Consider the following 19581-nt stretch of genomic DNA (forward strand, 5'->3'; position numbering starts at 1 on the left):
TGCATGGTAAAGATCACTTCATACAGATAGAATCTGGAGATGGCAATGGGTCTTCTACAGTTAGGACGGAAAACATCCTGGGCCATAAATTACCTAGACTTCCTGCCATTGTGAAGGTGTGAATCTTTTCCTGATTGCAACTCCTAAACTAGCTGACTGAACTCTGTTTCAAGCCATGCTTATATGGTCTGCATGCTTTTGGGTTCATGGAGACTTAAACTACAGTTTCATCTAGGGCCATGGAGGAGAAACATGCAAACTCAAAATTATGGAAGGCATTCAGTACTCATAACAGGGGTTCCTGTGCTGATTTTTGTACTGCAGTTTGCTGATGGAAGAGGCCAGATGCCTCATTGTTCAACACTCTATTCTTCAGTGCCTTGGAACTCCTTGAGTTAGTATGCTGCCTGGCTCTTAAGATAAGTTGGAAGAGTTGGATCATTAGATGTAGCTACAGCAAAGGTGCCCCATCATTTTAATTAATTAATTCAAGGATGTATATTCTACTTTCCTCCTGCAATGGGATGCAAGGCAGGTATAATGGGATTCCAGCATCAGTAGTGTTTTGGCCTAAGGGCTTTACTGTATGGAGCCCTGTTCATACCACAATCACACTTTCTGTTGTTATAGTATTACTGCATGCATTTGCAATCCAGTGACCCAGGCTGTTGCTGCCATCGCACTCTCTTCCACTTGCTTGCCCTATGCCCTGCCCAGCAAGCCTTTCAGTTTTTTTAATTTTTTAATTTTTATTTTCAGTTTTTCTCACAATCCTGGAACTCTGCTACTGCAATTTAAGGAAACAAATAAAGGTAACTAGGCTGTTTGAGAATAACAAGGGGGAGAGGGACAGGGGGAGAGGAGAGGGCACTGACACCATTTGACTGCCAATAATGTGACTGCCCCAGCAGCAATCTTTCACACCTGGGAACTAGCTCCATTGGGAGATCATTGAGGTGTTTCCCCAATCAGTGAAAAGAGATGCCCTAACTGTGGCTGGGGAACATAGCATGCATGGGTTGGAAGCATCATTGTGCAACAAGTATCCCCAAAGCTATTTTTTCTGGGTCTAATCCTTGTTTAAAAGCCACATGTAGTAATCCAATCCAAATGTTGAGAGAAACTCCAGTAAGAAAGCGTATTGTGTCCAATGAGTCCCTGGCATGAGGGAGCCAGAACTATCCAAGTGAAGTAATATGTCATATAATAATGTTTTCCTCAGGAAGTTTTCCTCATTTCCATTTCAACTCCTTTCAGAACAACAACAAAAAATAACACTATTATTTACAGGCCTGCTTCTAGTTTTGCAATAACAACATTGTTATTTGTTTGGAAAACCTGGACTTGAATAGTAGGAAATGTTTAAAAGAATACCTCCTCCTGAAGAATGTCCTCCGCCTGAACCCATAGAACTGTACATTTTCCATCTCAGACCTGCACCTCTTGGCTGTATGCAAGTGCCACTGCTCCCTAGTCACATCGACTTATCAGATGTCAGTTTGACACAGATAGGTCAAGCTTAGCTAGTTTTGCACACAATAGATGTCTCTGCACCAGTGATTACTGTCACTGTTTTGAGTCTAGAAGAGTCTGACGAATCGATAGTTCAATGTGGTCACAAAGAATTCCTCTCTGGTTTTTCTCAAGTGGAGCTTTAGGAGTCATATACTTGAGCAAATGAAAATTAAGGTGGCAGTGTCAAATATGTCAAAGTCAATTAGGTTTTCTTTTAAGTAAACAAACATGCTTAAACTTTATCTGCAAGAATTTAAATGGATTTTGCACTTTTTTGTTGTTGCTTTAGCTTGAGAGAACTAGCTATTCATAACCACAGACTTGAAGACTTTATTAAAAAAATAATAAACATGGTATACATGATACTTGTAATTATCAAATAAAATTTATCTCTGCAGTATACTATGCATGACAAGATTCTGTTGCTGAAGTTTCATGAGATTTCCATGCAGTATAGTGTTAAATTCTGAAGTGCAGGTACTTCTCAGGATAGTCCCCATAGCTACATGACCAAGGATAGTCCCCACATTCAGGAACTTGTGTTGAACTGTATTTACAAACCATTTCTAGTACTTTACATCTTCACCAGGCACTAGCAGTTTGTAAACTTAATGGCTCTGAATTACTCATTCAAGACCAAGACAGGCCATTTTTTTACCCTTTACATCAAAACATTATTTAGCAAAAGCCATAGCAAGTACATTTCTATACCACTTATCAGCAAACTAGCACTCTCTGATCAGTTTACAATTTGTAAGCCAATTGTTCCCAACAAGCTGGGTACTCATTTTGCTTACCTATGAAAGGATGGAAAGCTGAGTGGACGCTGGAGCCCTCCCCTAGGATTGTATTACAATGTTGTGTCTGCAGTGTCAGCATTTAACCACTATGTCACCAGGATTCCTTTCTATGAAAATCTATCCCAATTCCAGCTGCTGTGAAGATTGCTGTCAAGCTCAGAGAGGAGGGAAGCTGAGGTGGGATGGTGGCGGAGGTAGATGCCATCCTCATCCAGTTAATAAAAAAACTTCAAGCCCTGGCTCCACTAGACCATTGCTTTTGGATGATTTTGCCATGTCACATAATTTATCTATATTTAAAACATAGATTTTGAGATTTTATCACAGGGTGGTATTTTTAATTAAATGCTGTGATTCCATCACCATTACATAGTAAATATCTGGATGTGTATAATCTAAGATGATTGACGATCTGGTTTTGGAGCAGACAGCTGAGGAGGAGGTAGAGCAAACTGATTCAAGTCTGTTCCTCAGGTTTCATCATGAAGAAGTTGCTCACATTGGGGATCTCTGCCCAAAACACGAGTTATATAAGTGCAATCAGACTCATATTGTTTCCTGATGTCACCCAGCTCTACTGGGCTGATTTATCTGCAGTATGTTCTCCAGCTATCATATGGATGGCTTTGCAGCATATTCAATATCTGGCTTCTTCAACTGAGAATTGTCTTGGTACTGAAGGGATAGGAATGACATTTTTATTAACAAAGGTATTTTTTAAAATGAATTTATCCCATTGTTGGTGTGAGACACAAAAATATGCACCCATCTTTTGGTTTCATGTCACTGGAGAAACCATCAGAACCCATTTTTAATTTTTTTCAAACTGTTTTCAAAAAGTGAATATTGCATGAAGAATTTTAAAAAATTGGCAGATAGTATACTTAAACATACCTTAGTCAATAAGGAAGAAAGTAGAAAAGTATATGCAATAAGAAAAAGGCATAAAATGTATGTACATTGAGGAAAGTGGGTACCAAAATGTACACTAATTAATGTGGAAGAAAACCCCTAAAGTCTCATAATTGGAGACAAAACAGGAGCAAGGAGAAAATATAAAGTGAAATTCAGGAAAAAAATGCTGCAGAATCATGACAGATATATTTTCACCACCCTAGATGCAATGTGTAAGAGTAATTTGGATTAAAATTACAAAAAGATTCTATCTAAACATTTAGAAGAACTTCTTCATTGTAAAAGGTTTCAAATATACTGTCTTTGAGGGTGGTGAACTCTCCTTTTTTTTGGAAATCTTTAAACAGAAATTGGATGGCCATCTCTTGGGAGTGCTTTATTTGCCTATTTTTCTTACTACTTCCTTATTGAGATGACTTTGCTACTAATGCTCACTCTGAGCACTGAAATCACTTTTGTGCCCATACAAACAGGCCAAAATAAAGCTGCTTTGGGTCACTTTGGAGGTATGCTGTTTAAATGACACACGCATCATAAGAGGCCAGAAGCTGCACCAAAGTTGTGCTCTAGTCCTTCGGACCGGAGTGTGGCTTTGGTGTAGCTTCTGGGCTCTTAGGGCTCATGCGTCATTTAAACAGTGTACCTCCAAAGTGACCTGAAGCAACTTTATTTTGGCCTGTGTGTACAGGGCCTTTATAACAGAACTTAGGACTCTGCCAGAGCACCTATTTAAAACCATAATTCTACTGGTTAGTCTCAACCAAGGATAGACCCAGTGAGCCAGTTATTGAATGGTGAACTAGTCAACAGAATTTAGGCCTAGCCTGTGTCCCCAAGATTGTAAATAACATTCACCGTTATTTGCTTCTTGGCTGAAAAAGCAGGTTTCCTAACACTTGGGAAACCCAGGCGGTGTACAGACCGGCCTTTGGTGCAGCCTGCACCTGACCCTTTCCCTGACAGATCAGGGCCTCAGCTGCCACAGCAGCAGCCCTGAGGCCCCGATCCACCACTTTTACAGGATGCAGGGAAGCGGCAAAAGGCCATTTCCCCGCGGCCTGGAAAGGGGTGTCCTTGGGACTTCAAGCCCCAAGGACACCCCAACAGCGGCGGGAAAAGGGAGAAAGGGGCCACTCAGTCCCTTTCTCCTTTGTGTCGCTGGTGCAGCTATGTAAAGGCTGCACCGGCGACACAAATCCAGGAAGGAGTCCCGTTTCAGAGCTCCTTCTGGTGCTATGGAAAGGGCGCCACAGACACCCTAAGATGTCACGTCTGCACCGGACCATTTCGAGGCAGCCCGGCCGTGATGTCATAATGGCGGCACCCATGTAGAATGGGCGCCGCCATTACAACATACTAGAGTTGCGGGGCCTCTGGAAAGGACGCCCTGAGGCACCCCTAGTATGTGTGCAGGCCGGCGCAAAGCGCCTGTCTGTACAATGCTCCAGTCAAGAAAAATAATACAGAGACAACAATTTTGTACTATTTTTACCTAATATTTGCACATCTTGAAGTATTTTGGAATATTATTCTGCGTGAAAAAAACATGGATTTTGTGTGGGGGAATTGTGGGATTTTGCACAAAAGCACTGTTTACAGGCAGACCTCTGTTTTTTGTGCAAAATTGCACTTTTCTTCTCAGAAAAGAACACTCTTGCACAACAAAAATTTTGTATAGGTTGAGTCTCTCTTATCCAAATGCTCGGGACAAGACATATTTCAGATTTGCATATTTACACTGAGATATCTTAGAGATGGGACCCAAGTCTAAACATGTAATTCATTTATATTTCATATGAACTTTATACACATACCCTGAAGATAATTTTGTACAAATAGATGTAATAATTTCGTGAATGAAACAAGATATGGTCAAGTGTGGAATTTTCTACTTGTAGCATCTGTCAGCACTTGAAAAGTGTTGGATTCGGGAGCATTTCAGATTTCAGAGTAGGGATGCTCAATTTATACCACAAAATTTTGCATAGTAGATGGTAATCTTAAACAAACAATAAAAAAATAAGCACATGGTTATATTGTGCAAGATTGCTGTTTTTACATGGATTTTCTGTTTCTGGTACCAAAATAACTTGGCTGGGTTTTAAGAGCTAGATTTAGAAGGATGAGGGGAAGGAACCATTGGCTGCAAAGTGGCTTGTGCTGGGCCTATTAAGATGCCAAGAAGCCTGTTTTTAAAAGGCTCCATTTCATCATAAGGGTAGAAGACAAATGGATTCCCTCTCTTTTACTTGGTAATAACTGGATTTTCTTTTTTTTTAATGCTGCGAATTTTGTGTAGTTAAATTGAACAAAAATCTCCATGTGAGATTTATTACACCCATTGAGAAATCTGTCAGAATAAATGTGTGATTAAAATATATGGGTCACTTATTGGCATATGGATGTCACTATGATATATCCCCCCTTGCCTCTGTTTACCATGGATCAGGTGCTTTGTTTTTATTTATCATGGAATGGTATTATTTATTTATTTATTTATACAGCACTGTAGATTTGCACAGCACTGTACATACAAACAATAAATAGATAAGAGTAAACTGGGCTATGGTGTACAGTCTAAGAAATAATAGGACAATACATGTAAAATATATAGCAATACAGGAAATGGTTCAATAAAACAGGCAACAAAAAAGAACAGCAAATAGCAAATGATAATCATTTGAATGATAATGGTAGTATTTGTCTTCCCAAACTGTCACTCAAATGCATGAATATTTGCATTCAAATAGTTGTTTCCTCCTACAAGAAAAATGCTCCAGCCCTTCATCCATGAGATTTGCTATTTCTTTGAGAAAACAATTCAGAATGCTCTTATTCTACTTTCAGATAAACTAATTGCCCAAATGAACACAACATTCTAAATTAAGAACCCCTCCATATTGGTCCTATCCATACTCACATAAATACTTTGTATTATATTTCTTTCTAAAATCCCTTAAACACTCTGTAGATGTCTTTAGTTTCAAAAAAAGTTATATGGTTCCAGAGTTACTTCATGATAGCAAAAGGAAGTGAATACCACAGGTTGCATATGGTTCCATTACAAACTCTGGAGTGGCCTCAAGGGTCAAACAGAGTCTGCTATCCCTTAAAAAGTATCTGCTCTAAAAAAGGAGATCTATCTCCTCAGAGGCTTCTAGGAGGTGCAATTCTCCATTTACAGGTAACACCCTGCACCTTTGGGGGACTGAACTATGGCGGTGTACAGACCGCCAGAAAGAGGCGCCTTCTTGGCGCCTCTCTTTGCTCTGCAGGAGCGATGCAGCAACCAAATTGTGTGGTGCTGCTGCGGAGCAAAAAAGGAGCACCCAGAAGTGGCTCCTTTTTGCAGCACTGCTACAACGCTGCAAGACGCCAGAGCTGGTGCGGTGGCATCTAGAAGCAGCGCAGCTGTGATATCACCATTATGCACTCTGTCTGGTGGGCACACCACAACTGCGGCACCCTTGTCACATGCGAGGGATGCTGGGCATGTGGGCACTCCGCCCTCCAGGCAACCCTCGCACATGACGAGGGTGCCGCAAAGGCCCGTCTGTTCCAGGCCTATATTTTCTTCAAAACCAGGATGTGACCAGGTCACTTCTGGGTTGGTTTTATAGAAGGGTCAGGTATAACCTTTGGAATTCTCAGATGTGCATTGAAAAAAGGGGGGCAATTTGCACTGTCAGTTCAGGATTGTTTCTGAGACCTAGGGTCAGTCCCAGGTGATGTCATTAACTGTTACATATTAAGTACGAACCACAGTTACTCCCAGGGATGTGGTGGTTTAGTGGTTAAGATGGCAATTCTGACAATCATAATGTCAGACGGTTGGCAGTTTGATTCTCAAAAGCATGCAAATGCAAATAGATAAATAAGTACTACTTCGGTGGGAAGGTAACAGCATTCTGTACAATCATGACCAACAGAGTTGTCTTTGGACAAAGCTGGCTCTCCAGCTTAGTAACGGAGATGAGCACTACAAGTAGACATTCATGTCAAGGGGAAACCTTTACCTTTACAATTACTCACAGCTTGTAATTCAAATGCACAAAGATGGGGAATATATTTTCCTATTCAGAAATTGGGATAAAAATCCAAAGGAGCTGTACCCAGATCCAAGATGAAATGAAGGGAATCATCTTCTTCATCTCCTTAGTGATACAAAACAAGGAAAATTTAATCCAGCCTACATGTATCTAGTCAGAAGGTGGATGCAAAACAGAGCATAGGAAGAAGGAAGCTAAGTAATTCTACAGACCTCTTGGAGAGTCTTTGTAAACTGCAGCAACAAATTATGCCTTGCAAGTAGTAGTAGCTCTACTAGCTCATCTGGAGCTTTGCACCCAACCACTGGAGCTAAACCCATCAAAGCTAGAGAATCTATACCCTCATCTCCCACCTGGAGATGTCCCCTAAACTTTTGCAGTTGCTCATCCCTGTTCTATCCATGCTTCCAGATAACCAGGAGAAAAGTATACCTTCTTTTGATTCATTAGCTATTCACTTCCAATACTATACATCTTTACTTGAATGTACATCACACAGTATTTAATGGTACACTTTGGGTTGGAATTTTAACATGGATTACACATTAAAGAAATTCTCATTTAGCCTTTATATAGAATTCTATTATTTACTCATTATGTCCAGATCATCAAAGTACAGGTTATTGCTACCTCTTCAACATCAAGTGATGAGCCAACCTTAAAATAGAGTAACTTAGCAAATGCTTGACCACGTTCCCCCCCCCCTAAAAATACTCATGGAAGAACAAAATGAAAGAGGAGTCTTTTGGCACCTTTAAGGCTTGCCTGTTCATTATAGCATAATTGTTTGTGGACAATAGCACACTACTGAAGTGTTATTGAAATTTCAGATATATATTTAGATAAATGGATGGATATATAGCTAGAGAGATACTTTTCCCTGATGTCATCTTCATCACTGAAAAATTCCAAAATTGTCACTGACCTTCACAATATGCCCACAGATGCCAACACTTTCCTAGAACGGAGATCCTGCTAACCAAAACATGTAAAAGGGAAATACAGTTATGCCTCAGTTAACAAAGCCCAAGTTAACAATGAATCTCTTTTCACAAATGCTTTTTATAACTGCCCAGCACTCCTTTTCCTCTTTGTTTTCTGCCTAGCTAGGAAAAACAATCTTTTTAAAGCTGCATTGTCATTAGAGGGATGATTGGAGGTGGGCTGGAGAAACACAGATTTTCAATGTCAGGCTGTAGAATTTTGACTCACAGACTCAAACACATCTGTAATATTGGAAAAAAAATTACTGTGAACGGACCAATGAACTTACAAAACAGCTGCATTACAGAGATATCGTCTTCATATCATCGATGATAACATCAAGTGAGCAGCCATAATTTCCATATAGTATCTTCTCCAGAAAAGATATGAGTGAAGCAATAGTCAATGATGCATTCCATTTCCATTGACACCATACGGAAAACAGGGAAGATAGTGGATAGAGACTGGATTGGTGAGAAGCACATCCTTCAGTAGAGTTTATGTAGTGAAATGGACTGTATCCCCAGTATGTGTTACTCAGATGAACATTTCCAAAATAAGTGAGCAAGCAGCATTAAAGTTATATTAAAAATTATATATGTATAAAATTAAATGGAAAATTTTTACTTGGTTCTTCTAAATATGTATCCTAGGTTTCCTATCTTGTCATTTGGTAGTAAAGATAAATTCAGGTAGAGGAATGTACAAATAGTTGGGGCAAGTCTGATTGTAATAAGGTCAGATGGAAATTAAATGTAGAGAGTAATGATAGTATGGGGTTTGTGACTCTCTACCATCTTGATCAAAAGAGAATTAAAGAGAGAAGGAGGAAGTGAGTGGGAAGAATCTTTGTGTGGCCAAAGACACCTAGGAGTTACTGCAGCTATGGGGCTGATTACTTGGTTACCTTGAATATTAATGCCATGCATTGCAATCTATGGCTAAACAAAGTGACAGCTTAAGAGAGATTAGTGGTATGCAGGGGACCCTTTACTTTATAAAGACTCCCATTGCTCTAATAGGAAAAAGTAGACAAAGGTGGAAAGAGAATGTTTGATTGGAGCAGTGTTTTCAGCAATCCATTATTAACAAATTCTGAAGATCTTGCTAAACCCATCAGCAAGCCTCCCATTATAACTGTGTCAGCTGCCAAATCTATGGAGAGTGCTGGTAAGAACTGCCCTCAAAACAGATGTCAGCAATCTTGGCTCATATTCTTGTGATTCAAAGTATCACATGTCTGTGTCTCAGGAAGGCAGTCACTTTTGAGAGCACAGTGACTGGCAGGACTTACTGTATTAAACAAAATAGCACCTGGCATTCCTGAAATCTTATTTATATGATTGAGTGTTGACATACAAGTTGCCATCTGCAGCATGTAGGTAAAACAATAACAGATTTATGTGCACATTTCAAGAATCACACTTCTGCAGTTCTGAGCAGCCAGTGACATGCCTTTTAATTTGGAACATCATGGCTTTTTTTGTTTTGTTAGTGTTTGGAACTGAAGACCCATCTTTTCCAAGTATTTTGGAGAGAGGGGTAAATCTCTGGACCCACAGGGTGAAAAAAACATAACACAACATGGTCTCAGCTTGGAGAATACAGTCGACCCTCCATATTCATGGATTCTGCATTCATAGATTCAACCACCCATGCTTGAAAATATTCAACAACAAAAAACCAAACCTTGATTTTTAGCCATTTTATGTAAGGGACACCATTTTATTATACTGTTGTATATAATGGGACTTGAGCATCCATTCTGGTGTCCATGAGGGGTCACAGAACCAAACCTCAGTAGATACCAAAGGACCACTTTAATAGATAACATCAATATCTATTTGTAACACTCCATTCTCTGCAATGCAAAGTCTGCATACTTCTATTGCCATTTTGGATACAGCTCACTTTTGTTTTGAGTTCCTGAAGAAGGTAGAAGTTGGAATGTCTTGCTACAAAATTAAAATAATTCTTTTGGTTGTTGTCCAGTCACAAAAGCTGCTGTTGATAACACAAATGTCTTGATACCAGTTAACTACACGTACTTTGTAATAATGATGGAAAGAATATACGTGAAAAAATAGATGAAAAAGCATGTTTTTCAAATGTTGAGGAGTGTTGAAGAATCATAGACTGATGAGAATCTCCATAGTTTGGGACTTATTCTGTGCATCAAATTTAAAGAACAAATAAGACAAATGCATATTAAAACACACATCCATATTTTAAAAATTATAATGTAAAATTCACAGTTGAAAAATCACCTGGATAGGTCTGTTGGAAGAGGCTAGTCTTTAAGGCTGTTTTAAATTCAGTGTATTCAGCTGTTGAATCCCTTCTGGCAGGTCTTTCCACAGGTGGCTGAAGAAAAAAAATCGTCTGAATGACAGATGCTAACCTAGTCCTGGTTGACTGGACTAGATGTCTCACAGAGAACATGAGTGTATGGGGTGGATTTATACTTATTAATGTAGTTCTTCTCCCCACCCTATGGGCACATTTTCTGGTTAGTCTATGAGGCTACCTTTTCTGCAGTTATTTGCATTGATATACTGGTAATTCTCCAACATCCCTACACTATGGGCTTCTGGGTTCTTCTTTATTTGGAACCTCCTTCATGCCAGGCAAACTGCTTTTATCATACGCTTTACAGAATGTCCAAGAAATTACAGCAGACTGAAAAGACTGGCTAAAGATATACACTGCCTCTCTGGGGAACTCTGTATGTTTTAGGAAGTACTACCTTTCACTTCTGAATCTGAAAATCAGTAGAATTTAAAACCTAGACAGGGAGCAGAGCGTACATAGTTAGAGTTTAATCAAGCATATCCAAACAAATTATTTTAAGGACTCTCCTTATTTTTAGAATAGGTTCATAATTACAACCACAGGTAAATCTAAAGTTGTTTTCTCATTACATTTGGAAATAATTTCCTCCCCCTTTTGAAGCACTTTTGCTTCTCTTCGGATTGCTAAAGTTACAGAAGCTAACCAAGATGTAATCTTAAAGCAATTAAAATCAGTTTTTAAGTAGTGAAGCACTCAAGATATATGCTAATTTATTTTAAACTAAGCAGTGCAAGAACCCTTTGAAAAATTTGATTGATATAGATCATTTGTGCTTATTCATTTATTATACATTTTATTTTTCTTCAGATTTTTTCATCCATTTCCCTTCCACCCAGTGACCAGGCTGAAATAGCTTTACAGCATGATATAGCATGGGATTGTTCACTAATGTGTTCCTATAGAAGATATTCTGGCTTTCATTCAGCTTCTGACATACCTTTTGCAAACCAATGTAAACAAACATTTCTACATCTAGAGAGACTTTGGAACTGTATCTTCCAGTTGCTAGGCAACTTCTGAACTGTCTAGACAGAATATTAGAGAGTGGCTGGGAGTGGTAGCTACTGTCTGCCTATCTTCAAACAGGGAGAAGTATGAGATAAAGCTATGGGATGAAAGAAGGGGAGGTCACAAACCTGGCTCTTAAGCTAAGATCTGCAAATAATTAAGATGATCCTACTACATCCCCTGCAATCGTCCTGGTCTTACAGGGACCCTCCTGATTAATCCTCTATCATCCCACCGTTTCAGCTGTTTTAAAAATCTTCCAGTTTCTCTTTCCTCCTCCCATTTCCCCCTTTGTCTGTGGCCTACTTCATTTGGTGCCAATTGGGTTCAGAGTGCAAATAGTGGCCCCATACAGACTGGCAAAAATAAAACTGCTTCAGGTCACTTTCGAAGTATGCTGTTTAAATGATGTATGCGTCCTAAGAATCTGGAAGCTGTGCCAAAGCCATGATCCAGTCTTAAGGACTGGAGTGCAGTTTTGGCGCAGCTTCTGGACTCTTAGGATGCATGCATCATTTAAACAGCATACCTCCAAAGTGATCCAAAGCAACTTTATTTTGGTCAGTTTGTATGGGGCTAGTGTTAGCAAACAACTCAGCAAAGGAAGAAGGCAGGAGGGGCAATCTTGCTCTTTCCAGAAGCCTTAGGCAAAACAAATTGCCGAACCCTCTCCTGCTTATATATTGTTACTCATTAATAAGTTTTGTCGTCGATGTTTATCACACTATACTCTTAAAGTGCTACTATTCCACTTTGACTCCTGTAGCTGCCTCCTGTTGCATTCTGGGATTGGCAGTTTTAAGGAGGAGTATTTAGAATTCTCAGGTATTCTAAATACCCCTCCTTAAAACTGCCAATCCCAGAATGCAACAGGAGGCAGCTAGAGGAGTCAAAGTGGAATAGTAGCACTTTAAGAGCATAGTGTGATAAACATCATCATGACCACACTCTGATGTTGCCTGTCCACATGGTGAACTGGTATTCATCTGTGAAATGATTGTGGGTATTCAAACTGAATCCAGCTGTCCCAGTTTTCATCTGTGAAAAGTTGGAGGGACTGCTACTATAATAATATGTCTTTTTTTGTGTGTTGTTATTTATGGGTGACAAAGTGTGATCTATAAGATACATGTGCCTCACCAGTGATATCCACTAGCCCTGGACTTCCTAGAGTCCCCAGTGCCTTACATGAAAATAGCTTTTTGTACAGAATCTCCCCCCCCCCCCCAATTTTTGTTGTTGTTGTTGTTATTAGCTGCCCTCAAGTCAACTCTGACTCATGGCAACCTTGTGGATGATACATCTCCAAGAATCTCTAATCTTCCACTGCCTTCCCCAGATCCTGCAAGCCCTTGCCCATAAACCCCCTGACTGAGCCTATCCATCTGGTTTGTGGTTTTCCTCTTTTTCTTCTACCCTCTGCCTTTCCTAGTATTATTGTTTTATCTAGTGATCAATGTCTTCTCATTATGTGGCCAAAGTACAATAGTCTCAACGTGATCATCTTAGTTTCTAAGGACAGCTGTAGTCTGATCTGTTCAAAAACCCATTTGTTTGTCTTCTTGGCTGCCCACGGTATCCTAAGTACTGTTTTCCAACACCACATTTTGAATGAGTTCATTCTTTTTCTGTCTGTTCCTTTACTGTCCAGGTCTAGCATCAATACATGCTAATTGGGACTACAATGGCCTGCCCAATTTTGACTTTAGTGCTCAGTTGCATGTCTTTGCTCTTTAGTATATTTTCCAGTTCTTTCATAGCTGCCCTTCCCATTCCTAGTCTTCTTATTTCTTGACTGAATTCTCCATTCTGGTCAATGTTTTGTTAGTGCTGGGGAAAAACTAAGTTCACACGCAGAAGACTGCCAGCCAGGAAGAAAACACCACTGCCAAGTCTGAAAGTAGTTCACAACTCCTGGAGTTATTCCGAAGAGGGTTTTATTCTTAATTGCAGCAAATATTTACAATCACATTACAACAATATTTACACAAACCAGCATAAGGCTCCACCACGAACCAACATTCACACCACCACATTATGAGGAGTCCTGGTGGTGCAGTGGTTAAATGCCTTTACTGCAGCCACTGACTCAAAATCATAAGGTTGCGAGTTCAATCCAGTCACCACCAGCTGATTACTCCTCTTCTAAACAAACACCCTGGATATACTGATACTTTCTATTTACGTTATCTTCTGGACCATCAGAAACCAAGTGATGTTCACAATGTAGAAAAATTTTGTTACATCGTATGTAAAATACGCTCTCAGTTGGTTGCTGAAAACTGATATGTGTGTAACATGACCTTGAATTTGTATCTGAAACTGTTTTTAACAATTATTAATAATTGTATTTTGCAATTATTATTTTATCGAGTTACTTTGTATACTGGTCAATGACCGAATAAATCATACTACTACTACAATCCTAGCCAAAGGGGCTCAAGCTTGACCCAGGCTTGCATCCTCCCGAGGTTACTAAAATGTGCACCCAGATTGTTGGAGGCAATTAGCTTAGAGTTGTAAACTACTTAGACATGACTATGTCAGTATGAAGCAGTATATAAATTAAGCTGTTTGTTTTTTGTTTCTACTGGAGCATTCATCTACAAACAGAGCTAGGATTCTGAACCAACCCCCTGCTAGTGTTTCATCAGCTTCCTGTTATGTAGCCACAGTGATAATGCAGTTTGGAACTGCTATGACTCATCTCCATGCTCATGTTCTATCAGCTCCCTTTGAATGAGCACTTCCTCTTTAACCCATTGCATGCACCTGAAATATTTTACACAGCCTTGGGCAAAAATATATTGACATGTTTGATCCTAGATATGGGAATTCTTTATTTCAATTTCCTCATTGTCTAGACTGAATTTGTGAATTTCTTCTGTGGTCATTTTTTTTTGTTTTCTTTATGTTCAGCATCAGACCTGCCTTTGTGCTTTCATCTTTGACCTTCCTTATTAACTGTTCCAATTCCTGATTGCCTTCAGCTAATATTATGCTGTCATCCACATATCTTAGCTTTTTAATGTTCCTTCCTCCTATCTTAACGCCTCCATTTTCTGATTCTAATTTTGCTTTTATTATGTTTTCAGCATATAAACAAGTAGGGTGATAGGATGCAGCCTTGCCTGACCCCTTTTTCCTATTGGGAACCACTCTGTTTCCCTGAATTCTTTTCTGATAGTGGTCTCTTGTCCTTGATACAGATTCCTCATTAGGAATATCAGATATAGTGTCATCCCTCATGTCTTTGAGTGAGTCCCATAGCTTTTCATGAGCTATACAATCAAATGCTTTGCCGTAGTCTGTAAAACATATTCTGATTCTTTTTTGGGAATTCTTTGATGCACTCCATTATCCATCGTATGTTTGCAATGTGGTCCCTACTGACCCTTCCTTTTCTGAATCTTGCTTGTACCTCTGGAATTTTTTTCTCCATGTATGGTTGGAATCTGTGCTGCAGTCTTTTGTATTTCCTTATTTTATATAGGTTATATATATTGAGTGTTTCCAGTCTGTCGGCCACCTCTTTGTTTTCCATATTTGTTGGCATATTTTAGATAGCACTACAGTTGCATCTGTCTGTGGAAATTGTAGCAGTTCAACTGGGATATCATCTGTTCCTGGTGATTTATTTTTTTACCATTTCCTTTATTGCAGATTCTACTTCACTGAATTTGGGGTTCATCTTCATATGGCACCTCATTCCAAATGTCATTCATTCTCTCATCTGTTTTGTATAACTCTTCTGTGTATTGCCTTCAGCATCTTTTTATTTCTTCTTGTTCCTGTATTATGTTCTTTTTTTCTCCATAGAGCATTTCTACCCTAGATCTCCAAAAATGATAGAGGACACAGCCCCTAAAACATACCCACCTCAAAATATCAAGAGCAACAACAACAACCCTCTGTCAATTTATGTTTTTTAGCTTTCATCAATTTTGTGTATTGTGTGTTTGAATGACAAGCTGTGATCCACTCTGGTTGGTACTTAATACATCAGTTGGTACTTAATGCCATCAAAGCCATCCCCAAATCTCAGGTTTTGGCACAAAAATGTCAGAGCCTAGCATGGATTTGAATGGGCAACCCTAGCAATTAAAGGAACTATATAGCAGCAAAATCCTATGAATTACATCCTGAAAAATAATAATAATAATAATAATAATAATAATAATAATAATAATTTGTATACCGCCCTCTGGCAAACCAATCCGGGTGGTTAACAACAGTAAAATATAAAATATGACAATTAAAAACACTTTATCCCTCCCCCCCTTAAGACAGTATTAAACAGTATAACATATTAAAAACACAATATCAAGCATAAAAACAGCAGTTAAAACTAAAAACCCTGATATACCTCTGTTGATCCTCAACCATCACTAAGATGGGGCCACGGGAGGAATGAGGGAATCAGGGAACCTGGGAACCTGGGCTGGGATGGTTAATCTGGAAAGGCCTGCCGGAAGAGATCCGTCTTGACCGCTTTTTTAAAGCTGTCTAATGATGTTATCTGACGGATCTCATCCGGCAGGTCGTTCCAGAGTTTGGGGGCAACAGCAGAGAATGCCCTCTGGGAGGTTGCTGCAAGCCTAGATTTTAGAGGCTGTAGTAAGTTCCTCCCAGAGGACCAGAGAGCGCGGGGAGGATTGTACGGGAGGAGGCGGTCCCTAAGATAGCTTGGACCCAAGCCATTTAGGGCTTTAAAGGTGATAACCAACACCTTGTACTGGGCCCGGAAGCTGATAGCCAGCCAGTGGAGGGACCTCAAAACCGGAGTAATGTGGTCCCTCCTAGATGTACCTGACACAAGCCTGTCTGCCATGTTTTGAACCAGCTGTAATTTCCGAGTCAAGCACAGGGGTAGCCCCATGTAGAGTGCATTACAGAAGTCAAGGCGTGAGGTTACCAGTGCGTGCACAACCATCTCGAGATCCCTTACTTCCAGAAAAGGGCGCAGCTGGCGTATCAGCCGAAGCTGATAACAGGCACTCCTGACCATCGCATTTACCTGATTTGTCATCAGGAGCGACGAGTCAAGGAGCACCCCCAGACTGCGAACACAGTGGCTGGAGGAGAGTGTGACCCCATCCAGGACTGGATGTTGCAACCCAATTCTTGGTTTCGGGGCCGCTACCATGAGCACCTCCGTCTTGTCTGGATTCAGTTTCAATCTGTTTTTCCTCATCCAGCCCATTACCGCCTGAAGACATTCATTGAGAGAAGAGATGCCATCAGAATTCGAGGCCAACGAACGAGATACGGAGAAATAGATTTGGGTGTCATCAGCATACTGATAACACCCAGCACCATAACTCCGTATTATCTCACCCAGCGGCTTCATATAGATGTTAAATAACATCGGGGACAAAATAGCCCCCTGAGGAACCCCACAAGTGAGGTACCTCTTACTGGAGCTACAGTCCCCGAGTAGAATATGTCTCCCATGTCTAGGTATCTCAGTGTTTTTGGCTTGCTCTGAAACAATATACCATTTACAAAAAGGGGTTCTTCACCACAAACAACTGGGAGGAGTAAACATTATTCTACAATTCTACACTGTCACTTATTGGATAAAAAAGAAATTTGACTGAATCTACAGGGAGATGAAATGCTATACTAGCTCTGTATTGATTAAGGCTGATGAAACAAGAAGTCTGGAACTTTTATGAGAACAATGTGATTTTTCTCATCTAAATTTGGATGAATATTTATGGCTTCTTTTTTGAAATCTGACCATTTTCTGAAGTAATCTTTCTGGGTGATAGACTAGAGGACATTTTCAAATAGCATTATAATGTCAATCACAGTCTTTTCCCAAGCTGAATCTAAAAGAAGCACAGCCTGTAATGATGGTCTATGTATTACATCTATCTTGTCACATAACTGGCAAGTGACAAATGATTTTATAGCCACTCCAGTTTGAGCAGCTATTCTTGGACACCAGGATAAATCATGTAAGAACAGTTTCTTTTGTATCAAGAACAAAGTGTAGGAATTTTATCAAGATATTTTAGCAAAAAATAATAATAAAAAAGTGTATTACTACTCATCAAATATCTATGTTCAAAAAAATTGTCCTGCAAGACAAAAGTAGCAGCTATATGCAAAGGCCCATGTGGTAGAATAGTGAAAATTAGTCTGGGTTATCAAAGGATAAATCCAAATATTTCAGACTACATATTAATATTACAGATTAAAATTCATTTTACAAGGATCTCCATGCAAAAAGAATTAATGATACACTGACACCATCAGAATGAACCTCTGTCACATTCTAATCTGTCTTGTTGCTTGCGAACTTCTGATCCCTATTGTCAGTGAAACTTTCTTTCAACCCACCTGTAGGAGAAGGAAGGAAGGAAGGAAGGAAGGAAGGAAGGGAAGAACGTAGGTAGGTACATGGTTTGGGTTTTCTTGTTTTGCCCATGAGTCAGAAATGCAGATGTTTAACAAAGCCTTGTGAAAAATCTAAGAACTCAATTTGTAATTTTGTGACTTTACAGTCCATGTGAAGAAGATTTCTGAGATAATTCTGTTTTAAAACAATTCAGCCATATGTGTGTGTGTGTGTGTGTGTGTGTGGAACAAAATGGGAAGGGGGGCACAAAGGAATGGAACAATCTGTTACACATTGCCTACTTGAACTGAATCTGGGTTTTTCAGAGTAGCGTTCACTGATACAAATAAAACAGTCCCCTTAGCCAAAACTGTTCATTTTGTCCAGTAAATTAATATCCTTTATTGTAAATTACTGTGTTCTAGATGTTAGATCAGAAGGTTAATTTGTGGTTGGACCACCTTCCTAAAAGCCTTACACTGACATCAGAACAGCCAGCCAGTTTGAACTAGATATCATGTTGTATGAAAGTGTTTAAGTTTTGCATGTGAATTGGAGAAGAAAAAAGATAATGTACAGAATCTAATAAACTTCTCAGTTTATTAGTCTAGATTCTGTACTCATTTGTCCTCTGTAGGTACTGCAACACACTTCAATATCCCTTTACCATTGCCGTTTCTTGCATCTCCTTATAGCACAGTGGATGGCAATTGTTGGAGGCTAGGGTGCTGCATTAGCCTACCCAGGAGACCTGGGAGGGCTGCACCTTTTTCACCATTTCCCACCATAAAAAATATACCCTCAAATGCTCCCAAGCTCCCTATAGAAGGTATGGATGGCATTTTCACAATGTGTTTAGCTCCCATAATTATTTTTAAAAAGTTTTTTTAAAAGTCTCTCCTGGGCCTAAAATGTCAAGAAGATCCAAAATATGTGACAATTAGAGAGCATTTGGGGATATTTTTGGCCCCCAGAGACAAGGCTAAGGATCACGAAAATGGCAAATCAATGCAACTGGCAAATTATTTATTTCCCTACTTTCTGCATTCTCTCTCTCTCTCTCTGTGCGTGTGTGTGTCTGTTTCTCTTTTGTGTTTTTGCATTTGTGCATGTGCATGTCAACACATACATGGAAGTAATTGGTCCACCTATCTGATAAAGAGAGTTTTGGCCTGGAAATGCCTATTTCAATCCTTAAAATGGCATGAGACCATTCAATATGGTTGACCCAGCAGCTCCTTAGAGAAAATAGAAGTGGAAATAATTTCTCTCTCCTGTGGTGCATGTAGTTCACCCATGAGAGAGTCAGCAACTGTCTTCAGGACTTCAAATGGTAATTCTGGCTTTTTTCCTCTTTTTGTGACTTCATCAGAGAATATTCAAATATTCTTAGAATGTTATTTATGATTCTATTCAGTCTTATTCAGATAAAAGCATGGTATTACAGGTTTCTATTTCTAGAGATCAAAAAGGAATGCAAACTGGTATGTTTATAACTATTCTTATACTTATTCTTTTTGTTACTTAAAATTAATATTTCTCTGGACATGCAGAAATAGGTGTGATAGTTTTACTTCTACTGTTTTTACCTGAACTCTTCCATTTCCAATAG

The 19581-nt window shown here is 39.4% G+C and overlaps 1 protein-coding gene across 1 annotated transcript in view; it reads left to right on the forward strand.

Annotated features, from left to right (window-relative positions):
* The window catches only part of CNBD1 (cyclic nucleotide binding domain containing 1), a 246100-nt gene that overhangs the window by 6341 nt on the left and 220178 nt on the right, over positions 1-19581 (forward strand). Inside the window, exon 2 of the mRNA XM_042464454.1 lies at positions 9286-9433. Coding sequence (XP_042320388.1) covers positions 9286-9433 — 148 coding nt within the window. The remainder of the gene's footprint in view (positions 1-9285; positions 9434-19581) is intronic.

The sequence above is a fragment of the Sceloporus undulatus genome, chromosome 4 (genome assembly GCF_019175285.1).
Source record: "Sceloporus undulatus isolate JIND9_A2432 ecotype Alabama chromosome 4, SceUnd_v1.1, whole genome shotgun sequence".
NCBI lineage: Eukaryota > Metazoa > Chordata > Lepidosauria > Squamata > Phrynosomatidae > Sceloporus > Sceloporus undulatus.